General features: G+C 35.4%; 2 protein-coding genes across 3 annotated transcripts in view; one reads left to right on the top strand and one right to left on the bottom strand.

Moving 5' to 3' along the window:
• Positions 1-12,072, top strand: part of LOC109103223 (NLR family CARD domain-containing protein 3-like) — a 1,793,396-nt gene that overhangs the window by 861,373 nt on the left and 919,951 nt on the right. The gene's annotated exons all lie outside the window — the stretch shown is intronic.
• The window catches only part of LOC109070511 (ribonuclease inhibitor-like), an 862,999-nt gene that overhangs the window by 429,276 nt on the left and 421,651 nt on the right, over positions 1-12,072 (bottom strand). Inside the window, exon 10 of the mRNA XM_042748669.1 lies at positions 4,343-4,516. Within this exon, the coding sequence (XP_042604603.1) occupies positions 4,343-4,516 (174 nt within the window). The remainder of the gene's footprint in view (positions 1-4,342; positions 4,517-12,072) is intronic.

Genomic DNA, 12,072 nt, shown 5'->3' with positions numbered 1-12,072 from the left:
AAGCAGCACAAATGTTTACAACATTGACAATAATCAGAAATGATTATTGAGCAGCAAATCAGCGTATTACTACTTCAAGTGTTGACAACTGCATAAACCTCATGACATTTAGATTAAAGGAACTTATTTTTTTTTAATTATTTTAGCAAACATCATTTGGGGTCTCAAAAGAACTTGAACGAGTTGCACATAGAGAGTTAAACAAAGGGATTTTCATCATTTTGATTCTTGTATGTGAATGTTACTTGACCTCAATCTCTCCAGTTTACAGCGTGAATCCTTCAGTACGTCACATAAGTGATTTCACTCTGTGTTTTTTATTTGATCACACTCAGGATCAGTTCTCTCAGGTGTAATGGGTTTGATTTCAGAGCTGAAGTCAGGATGAGACACTGTTTCTCTGTAAGTACTGCATCTCCACAGACTGAAGACAGCAAAGAGAAAACCACAATGAATCAGACACGTTACGTTCATGTGTGAGTAGTAATTCATCATGTGTTAACACCATACAGTGCAATAATAAAAATGTTGCCAAAACCTGAAAACAATATAACAGTAAGTAACATACAATAATTAAAACTACATACAAAACAAAAACAAAAAGGATTTTGAGGATATAAGTTACATTTCAAGTCTGGAGAATCTTTAGTCAGAACAAAAAAAAAAAAAAAAAGTTTGTGATTTGTAATGTAATTAAGATACAGGATCAACATGTGAAATGATGTAAGATACTCACTTCAGTGTGTTGAGTGTACAGTATTTATCCTGCAGTAGAGCAGAGATCTGATTCACTCCTGTGTCTCCTAGTTTACGGACTAGTTTCATGTTCACTCAGATCCAGCTCTCTCAGGAGTAACAGGGTTTTTACCCACAATTCCAGTCACATACTGACAGCCTTCATCTGCAGCAGGACCCAAAAACCTGCAGAAGAGAAGATGAAGCTGGAATCAATTCAATGTGCATTGTATCACAAAACATTTAAAGATTATCAAACATGTGTGTGTAATGAAAAGTTCTAGTTCAAGTTTAAACAGTTGAACATTAAATATACAAATATTTTTCAGAAAGTCAAAAGTAAATTCTTTAAAAGAGACCTCAGGGGCAAAAGCTCACTAGATCATGGTTCTCAAAAATCTGAAGATCTTTTCTGACTTTTAAGCAGGAGATGAGGAAAGTTAGCAAACAGATAACTAGCTTGTGACAGCTAAAGCATTCATAGTGATATATTTAGTTGATCTTTTGATGCGGCTCTTCCTATTATTATGTAGCAGAATTCACCAAACAACTGGATTGCTGATCCACTAACAGAGAACATGATCTGGGTTCAGACATCTCTGGATAGTTTTATTTAAACTGATGTCTGTGTTTGATGCAACAGTAATTTCTGCTCATTATGAGAGGATCTGCAGGTCAGACACGTGTGTGTGTGTGTGTGTGTGTGTTATCACTGATCCTCTCCTGACACACATCACATGTTTGTGGTCTGTGATTAGATCTGCTGTAGTAAGATCTACAGTGTTGTGAATCTGAGCTTGATGGAAATTAATGTACAGTGCATTCAGTACATTTTAAACAATCAGGATAATAAATCACACTGAATATTTCTTCATGAGAAATGTCCACAATAACATATCATAAATGTTAACTGAGGCACCAATCTACTGAACACCAGCACATCTAGTGACACAAAATGTCTGATTAAGCTGTAACTTTTAACACAAACTAAACTGTGCTGACATTTTATCATCAAAACAACAGCAGCTGCAGCATCTCATCTTTCATCTTTGATCTTTTTCAACAACAAATTGTGTACATTACTGAATTAGTGAAATAATATAATATTCTATAATACACTTTAACATAATATAATATAATATAATATAATATTTATATAATACAAATAATTCACATGCGTATCATTTATTTTTCATTATTTCATCACGTCTCACCTCAGAGTCTTGAGTTGACAGTTTGGATCCTGTAGTAAATCACTGAGCTGCTTCACTCCTGATGGTCCAGGATCATTCCTGTGAGATCCCAGCTCTATCAGGTGTGAAGGGTTTGATCTCAGAGCTGAAGACAGAGCTTTATAATCTTCTTCACTGATACTGCAGTCTGAAAGTCTACAAAAAATAAAGACATGAATTGAAAGTAACAATTTGGTTTTGCAAATTCATCCATTCATCCACTGCACAATCATATTCTAAAATCAAGATCAATTAATTAGTTATTTTAGTAGCATGAAAAAAACAAACCACTTTTTTGTTCATCAGTGGACTAGTGTGAGTTATGTCTCTCTTGCAAAAACCATTCTAATCAAATGAAGCTGTCTGGTACTGCCTCGCCCAAAAAGAATCTTGTTTGCATCGTATCAGCACTTTTTTTTGTTTCTTTGGTTCGATGAGTCAGTGAGTGTGTCATGCACTGAAACAAAACTCTGGTATTTCCCGCGCTGCCTAATATAAACACTTCTGGATTCTCCACTACATTCATATGCTCAACAGAAATGTGTGTGATTGGTTAAAATGCTACATGCTTTTTAGGAAACACGCATTAAAATAAAGTCTGATATAACATCAGCAGGTCTAAATTAAGTGAAACTTTCAAATTTATGTTATAAGCTCAAAATAACTCACTCACAAGCCAATTTGTATTATTATTATTTAATAGTCATTCAGAAATTCTACTAGCCAGAACAAAAATATCAGAAATAAATCAAGTTTACTAAAAGAATCTTTCACAAATATAATGTGAACACATTCATCATGAGATATTGAGTATAAAGTGTTTTGTTTAACTCTTATGTGCTGTTGGTTTGGGGAGGACACTCGTGCTGTTTGGGGTCTCCAGAGACCACAGAGAACAAAAGACATTTTGTTACAAAATGTTTTTTTAAACAAATGTAATTTTACTCAGTTTATTAATGTTTTTACTCCACATTTGTGCAGCTTTTTGAAGGATTTATGATTTTTTTTTTCCATTTATTTAAATAAATTAAAAATATTTATACAAATAATAGGCAGATTTAGTGATTCAGGACAATCAGTGGCTTTAATCATGCTTTAAACCTGTACGAAACCCTGGCGTGGTGTTAGTAATGTCACACTGATAGTTCTGAGGGAATGAGACTGACATGAGGCACTGGCTCTGACACCCGAGACGTGATCAGCACTTTTGGTCATTTTGACACCATCCCCCTTTACTCTTATTCATTTGAGCTGAACCTCAAGCTCCAGAGTTTTTATTTTTTGTTTGCTTAAACTATTCAGAGTCATTTTTATACAAAAAGAGCTTTTATGTAAAATTCACTTTATAAAAGACCCACAAACCCTATTGATTAATGGGGATAACATGGCCAATGTGACATAGTTTAATGCCAAATTGCTTCCATCTATTTGAAAATAAACATTTAAAAAAACAAACAAAAAAACATTAAATTTAAACTACAGCTACAGGTAGCTCTAGAGCATTACTCAATGGCTTATTTATATATAGATATAGATCTTTTCAAGTTTTACGTTTTTTTTGTTTTGTTTTTTTTTTTAGATTTGTTCGATTTATGAAATCGTTATTGTAATAATATAAAATGACTGTCAAAGTGTAGTTTTTTTTTTTACTGAAATATCATTTTTTTACAATTATGACATGATTACAGTCAAACTTGTATGTGGTGTTGTGTGTGTGTGTGTGTGTGTGTGTGTGTTGTGGTGTCCCTCCATCATTTCTGTGTGTGTGTGTGGATGTGTGTGTGTGTGTGTGTGTGTGTGTGTGTGTGTGTGTGTGTGTGTGTGTGTGTGTGTGTGTTGTGGTGTCCCTCCATAATTTCTGTGTGTGTGTGTGGTTGTGTGTGTGTGTGTGTGTGTTGTGTGTGTGTGTGTGTGTGTGTGTGTGTGTGTTGTGGTTGTGTTCATTTTTGTGTATTTTGTGGTCAGAATTGTGTGGATTTATTGATTTTATTTGATAAACTGCATTGTGAACGTGTGAAAGGGTTGTCACTTCATTTTTGGGTATTTTGTGGTCTGAATTGTGTGGATTTATTGATTTTATTTGATAAATTAATTAGAAAAAGTATTGATTTTATCATTTCCTCATTCATTTCAATGTAGGTCTCCAGAGAGTGACTTTTTTCACACTAACACACAACCAGATATCAATCCAATTTAATTTTCTACCAAGTGTTGACAAACGTACAAACTCTCATGACATTTACATAAAGGGAACTTTTTTATTTTTATTATTTCAGCAAACATCATTTGGGGTCTCAAAAGACCTTGAACAGCACATAAGAGTTAACCAAAGTGATTTTCATCATTTTGGATTCTTGAATGGGAATGTTACTGACCTCAATCTCTCCAGTTTACAGCGTGAATCCTTCAGTACGTCACATAAGTGATTCACTCCTGTGTTTTTTATTTGATTCCCGGTCAGGATCAGTTCTCTCAGGTGTGATGGGTTTGATTTCAGAGCTGAAGTCACAGCAGAACAACCTTCATCTGTCAAACCACAGAAGCTTAATCTACATTGAGAGAAAGAGAGAAGATAAAAGAAAACTATTTAATAAAGTCACAATATAGATCAAAGAAAAAGCAGAAGAAGAGTGTCTGAACACTTTTGAATAATTTTCCACAATTTGGTCTTCAAAACAGAAAAACAAATAAGTTGTTCATTTTATCAAATAATTTACACTTCTCATGATTTATGTACAATTTGTCCTGATTCTTGATAGAAATACAAGTTTTAATTCCTAACATCCTTGTGTGAAAGGTGTTAAAAACTTTCATATCTTTTTATTTATATATTTCTGTCATATAATTCTTATTTCATCTTTTGTCTAAATTGGAGCATATGGTCTAAAATAAAAATCCTGACTGCTGTGTATTTGTGTTTAAATTGTTTCTGGTCTGTACATCACTACAACGTAAATGCATTCGCTCTGATCTGTCCAGTGACTTGATCAGCTTTGCTACACAGATTCAACTTTGCACATCTAAATAAAACTGTAGGTTTGTCTGTGTGTAGATGTGAAGTACAGTAATATTTCTCTGAATCAGATAAGACTGAAGAAGTAATGCCTGCACAGAATAAAGCCCAGTCTGGACCGGTTCTGTTCAGTTGTGTTACACATTCATTAATCTGGTGTTTGATGGCAGAGAGATGATATGAAGCATCAATAAACACTATGAATATGTTCTGCTACAGCAGCACAGAACTATTCTGTTGTGTCCCATTAACAAACATAATGAAAACAGTTCTGTCCCACTGGATAAAAGTGAAATGTGTGTGTATTTTTGGTATTATTAACTGAAATTATTGGATATTGGGTTTAGCAGAATTTTCAAATGATGAGCAACAAGAAACACTCATTACAACTTTCATATGTTTAGACCACAACAAATTACTTTACAAGTAAAATATACACTATAGATTATAGACAGATTAACTATACAAAAATATATGAACATATATAAAAATATACAAATATATATAGCGCAACAAACAAGGTAACAGCCAGTGAGGGTAATGGGAAGATAGTTTTTAAAGGGTCATGAAACCCCAGACTACTATTTCTGAGATTGTATCAGAGGTGTTTGTGTTTCACATCATAGAAGACTATTTTAGAAACCGCTAATCATAAATATTTTATAAAAATGGTTAATTTTGAGCTTTTTTGTCTTCCTGGTTTAAAATCTACATTGTGTTGATGTCACAGTTTTTGAAGTAGCAAAGGACTATAATACTTCCTTCAACTGTCATTTTGCATTATTGGAACACTGTTTTCCTAATTAATGTTGTTCAGTTGCTTTGACGCAATCTTTTTTTGTTTAAAGTGCTATATAAATAAAGGTGACTTGACTTGACGTGTCAGTGTCTCATAATTATTCAGACCTGTAGCACCGAACCCAAAATCACGCTGTGTTTCCACCGTCGGGTCAGAAACTCCACAGCGCTCTGTATCTGCAGCGGTCGAAAATCAGAATCTACCTGTACATACCTATGACACAACCAAACAACTCTCTGAGAGCAGAAACTACAGTAATCTACAGTTGTGCAGGACTGTCAGTCATTGGCCATGGGCGGAGCCTAAACAGTGATGTCACACTGCTCAGAGAATCAGAACAGCTGGTCTAAATATAATTATAATAATTAATAAAAAATAAGGAGTGGGTGGATTTTTATCATTCTAGGGTGATGGTGCTCACACTCTGACAACACATATTTATATCCAAACAGCATGTAAAAATGGATTTTGCATAAAAGATGCCCTTTAATTAGACATTTTATATTTTATTAAATATTAACATTAAATTGAAAGCAGTTGTGAACAGTTCTGTTGTCACAGAAAAAAAAAGTTACATACCAGTAATTAGATTAGATTCAACTTTGCCATTGTGCAGATTAAGAAAAGAGCCAATATACATGTGTGTATATATAATTTTCAGTTAGCATCTGACCACAAGTGCAAATGGAACTATATTTATGAATATATATATGCATAAATGTGTGTATATATAATTTTTTGTGGAGTGTAAAGTTGTAGTGTTTTGGTGCTGGTTCAGTGGTGACTGTTTTGAAGCAGGTGAGGACCAAGTAGCGCTTGAAAATGTGTGTGAAGACATCAGCCAGCTGTTCTGTGCAGACCCTGAGCACTCGGTCAGGAAGACCATCAGGGTCAGACACTTTCTGTGCATTCACCTGCTCAGGTAGAAGCACACCTCACTGGTTAAAAAAGGAGAGAGGCAGGTTGTCGTGTGGGGCTCAGCTTTGATGTGCTTCTGTGTTTATACGATCAAAGCAAGCATTAAAGGGCTTCAGTTCATCTGTGAGGGAGGTGTAACTGGTTGGTGGTCAATGTTTTTAAATTAGTCTTCAATCCTCAGTTTGTAGTCAGTAAACATGATCACATTCAGCAGTCACAGCAGAAGTTAGAGACTAAATTTAACGACGTCTATTCAAAAGTTGTATGAATCTATTCTAAGAAGGTTGGAAGCTGTATTAAAGGCAAACGATGGTAAACACATTAATAAAATACTGGCTATTTCTAATGTGTTCACATTATTTTCTCCAACCCCTGTGCACTTAAAGGGATAGTTCACCCAAAAATGAAAATTACCCCATTATTTACTCACCATCAAGCCATCCTAGATGTATATGAGTTTCTTCTTTCAGACAAATATAATCAGAGTTATATTAAAAAATGTCCTTCCGAGCTTTACAACGTGGGGTCGGACTCAAATGAGAATTAAAATAGACAACTGTAACATTACTAGTCATGTAACATGTGAAATGATGTAAGATACTCACTCCAGTGTGTTGAGTGTACAGTGTTTATCCTGCAGTAGAGCAGAGATCTGATTCACTCACTCCTGTGTCTCCTAGTTCATGTTCACTCAGATTCAGCTCTCTCAGGAGTAACGGGTTTTTACCCCACAATTCCAGTCACATACTGACAGCCTTCATCTGCAGCAGGACCCAAAAACCTGCAGAAGAGAAGATGAAGCTGGAATCAATTCAGTGTGCATTACATCACAAAACATTTAAAGATAATCAAACATTGTTTGTAATGAAAAGCTCTAGTTCAAGTTTAAACAGTTAAACATTTAAATATACAAATCATTTTTCAGAAATATTTCAAAGAAAGACAAAAGTCAAAAGTAAATTCTTTAAAAGAAACTCAGGGGCAACAGCTCACTAGATCATATTCTCAAAAATCTCAAGATCTTTCTGGCTTTTAAGCAGGAGATGAGGAAAGTTAGCAAAGAGATAACTAGCTTGAGACAGCTAAGCATTCATAGTGATATAGTTGATCTTTTGATGCCGGCTCTTCCTATTATTATGTAGCAGAATTCACCAAACACTGGATTGCTGATCCACTAACAGAGAACATGATCTGGGTTCAGACTATCTCTGGATAGTTTTATTTAACTGATGTCTGTGTTGATGCAACAGTACTTCTGCTCGTTATGAGAGGAACCTTGGGTTCATACGTGTGTGTGTGTGTTTGTGTGTGTGTTGTGTGTGTGTGTGTGTGTGTGTGTGTGTGTGTGTGTGTGTGTGTGTGTGTGTGTGTGTGATGTGTGTGTTATCACTGATCCTCTCCTGACACACATCACATGTTTGTGGTCTGTGATAGATCTGCTGTAGTAGATCTACAGTGTTGTGAATCTGAGCTTGATGGAAATTAATGTACAGTGCATTCAGTAACAATTAAACAATCAAGATAATAAATTCACACTGAATATATTTTCATGAGAAATGTCCACAATAACACAATCATAAATGTTAACCGAGAGGCACCAAACTACTGAACACCAGCACATCTAGTGACCCAAAATGTCTGATTAACCAGTAACTTTTAACACAACTAAACTGTGCTGACATTTATCATCAAAACAACAGCAGCTGCAGCATCTCATCTTTCATCTTTGATCATTTTCAACAACAGATAGTGTACCTTACTGAATTAGTGAAATAATATAATATAATATAATATAATATAATATAATATAATATAATATAATATAATATAATATAATATAATACACTTTAACATAATATACTATAATATAATATAATTTATATATAATACAAATAATTCACATGCGTATCATTTATTTAGCATTATTTCATCATCTCTCACCTCAGAGTCTTGAGTTGACAGTTTGGATCCTGTAGTAAATCACTGAGCTGCTTCACTCCTGATGGTCCAGGATCATTTCCTGTGAGATCCAGCTCTATCAGGTGTGAAGGGTTTGATCTCAGAGCTGAAGACAGAGCTTTATAACCTTCTTCACTGATACTGCAGTCTGAAAGTCTATTAGAAAAGATGTTATTCTTCATTATTACACGGTTCTGTGGAATACTTGATTCTGATTGGTCAGTCACAACATTCTGAGGTATGTTATCCCTGGATAACAACCTGTAAAAGCTAATAACACAGGCTCATCCGGGTAACAGCAGTCGGCGCTGTACTCTTGCTTGAACTATTTATTTTCTTGGTGGAAGCTTTGCATTTGTTTAGCTAATAAAATATTAAAACTCGATTCAAAATGGTGTACAATTGTTTAATTATGCCATCCTGGTATCGAGGACTCGCACTTGTTTCATACAAACGCAGCTGCTGCCATTTTGCTACGATTGTTTTGTACGCTATAATAGATTATAAGAAAACTAACAAACTGGTAAGGTTTTAAAACATTTTTGTCTTAATTTTTTTATTGCCTTAATTATTTTGTTTAGTTTGAATTTGCAGCTTGCTCATAACTGCTGTCTTCACGGAAGCTTTGCGTTCAAATATTTCAACTCAAATCAATATTTTACGTCTAATATTTTCCACTTCGCATCGGGGTCCTGATCACCCTGTCTGGGTTTATTCTGCGAGAACAACCGGATGGATGTACATTATCCTGCTTATTACACAGATTGTCACACAGGTTCATGTTCTATAATGAAGAAAATAAAACGATGCACTATGGGAATTTTGGCCTGAATGGACTCTTTTCACAGTAAAGCTGGGTAAAGTTACAGGTGCTTCTCAATAAATTAGAATGTTGTGGAAAAGTTCATTTATTTCAGTAATTCAACTCAAATTGTGAAACTTGTGTATTAAATAAATTCAGTGCACACAGACTGAAGTAGTTTAAGTCTTTGGTTCTTTTAATTGTGATGGTTTTGGCTCACATTTAACAAAAAAAACACCAATTCACTATCTCAACAAATTAGAATATGGTGACATGCCAATCAGCTAATCAACTCAAAACACCTGCAAAGGTTTCCTTAGCCTTCAAAATGGTCTCTCATTTGGTCTCTCTACCCTAAAATGGTCTCTCTACCATAGTGAAACATTGGTTCACTATGCTACACAATCATGGGGAAGACTGCTGATCGGACAGTTGTCCAGAAGACAATCATTGACACCCTTCACAAGGAGGGTAAGCCACAAACATTCATTGCCAAAGAAGCTGGCTGTTCACAGAGTGCTGTATCCAAGCATGTTAACAGAAAGTTGAGTGGAAGGAAAAAGTGTGGAAGAAAAAGATGCACAACCAACAGAGAGAACCGCAGCCTTATGGGGACTGTCAAGCAAAATCAATTCAAGAATTTGAGTGAACTTCGCAAGGAATGGACTGAGGCTGGGGTCAAGGCATCAAGAGCCACCACACACAGACCTGTCAAGGAATTTGGCTATAATTGTCGTATTCCTCTTGTTAAGCCACTCCTGAACCACAGACAACGTCAGAGGCGTCTTACCATGGCTAAGGAGAAGAAGAACTGGACTGTTGCCCAGTGCTCCAAAGTCCTCTTTTCAGATGAGAGCAAGTTTTGTATTTCATTTGGAAACCAAGGTCCTAGAGTCTGGAGGAAGGGTGAAGAAGCTCATAGCCCAAGTTGCTTGAAGTCCAGTGTTAAGTTTCCACAGTCTGTGATGATTCGGGGTGCAATGTCATCTGCTGGTGTTGGTCCACTTTGTTTTTTGAAAACCAAAGTCACTGCACCCGTTTACCAAGAAATTTCAGAGCACTTCATGCTTCCTTCTGCTGACCAGCTTTTTGAAGATGCTGATTTCATTTTCCAGCAGGATTTGGCACCTGCCCACACTGCCAAAAGCACCAAAAGTTGTTAAATGACCATGGTCTTGGTGTGCTTGACTGGCCAGCAAACTCACCAGACCTGAACCCCAGAGAGAATCTATGGAGTATTGTCAAGAGGAAAATGAGAAACAAGAGACCAAAAAATGCAGATGAGCTGAAGGCCACTCTCAAAGAAACCTGGGCTTCCACACCACCTCAGCAGTGCCACAAACTGATCACCTCCATGTCACGCCGAATTGAGGCAGTAATTAAAGCAAGAGGAGCCCCTACCAAGTATTGAGTACATGTACAGTAAATGAACACACTTTCTAGAAGGCCAATAATTCACTAAAAATGATTTTTTTATTCTAATTTGTTGAGATAGTGAATTGGTGGGTTTTTATTAAATGTGAGCCAAAATCTTCACAATTAAAAGAACCAAAGACTTAAACTACTTCAGTCTGTGTGCACTGAATTTATTTAATACACGAGTTTCACAATTTGAGTTGAATTACTGAAATAAATGAACTTTTCCACGACATTCTAATTTATTGAGAAGCACCTGTATGTGAATGTCTTTTTTCAGACAAATATAATCAGAGTTATATTAAAAAATGTCCTGGCTCTTCCAAGCTTTATAACGTGGGGTCGGACTCAAATGAGAATTAAAATAGACGACTGTAACATTACTAGTCATGTAACATGTGAAATGATGTAAGATACTCACTTCAGTGTGTTGAGTGTACAGTGTTTATCCTGCAGTAGAGCAGAGATCTGATTCACTCCTGTGTCTCCTAGTTTATGTTCACTCAGATCCAGCTCTCTCAGGAGTAACAGGTTTTTACCCACAATTCCAGTCACATACTCACAGCCTTCATCTGCAGCAGGACCCAAAAACCTGCAGAAGAGAAGATGAAGCTGGAATCAATTCAGTGTGCATTACATCACAAAACATTTAAAGATCATCAAACATTGTTTGTAACGAAAAGCTCTAGTTCAAGTTTAAACAGTTGGACATTCAAATATATACTTTTTTTTTATATAAAAGCCATAAAAAAGTCAATTCTTTAGGCAAGGCAAGGCAAGGCAAGTTTATTTATATAGCACATTTCGTACACAATAGTAATTCAAAGTGCTTTACATAAAAGAAGGTAAAATAATCATGAAGAAAAATAATAACAAAAATAAAACAAGCAATTTTAAAAACATAAAAACAAGCAATTTTAAAAACATTGGAAATGATTTAAAAATTGACTTATTTAAAATGAATCTAAAACAGTTAAAAATAGAAAATGATTTTACATAGAATACAGTGAATATGTAAAATACAGTGCAATCAATTCGGACATCGCACAGTGCTCATTCAACAAATGCACAGCTAAAAACAGATGAGTTTTGAGTCTAGATTTAAAATGTGACTAATGTTTGAGCACATCGGATCTCTTCTGGAAGCTGATTCCAACTGGCAGCAGCGTTTGATGAGTTGCAGCCCACCTTTGGGAGG

Source organism: Cyprinus carpio, chromosome B22, assembly GCF_018340385.1.
Source record: "Cyprinus carpio isolate SPL01 chromosome B22, ASM1834038v1, whole genome shotgun sequence".
Taxonomy (NCBI): domain Eukaryota; kingdom Metazoa; phylum Chordata; class Actinopteri; order Cypriniformes; family Cyprinidae; genus Cyprinus; species Cyprinus carpio.
Note: the sequence above shows the minus strand (reverse complement) of the source record. Positions and strands in the feature narration are given on the sequence as shown.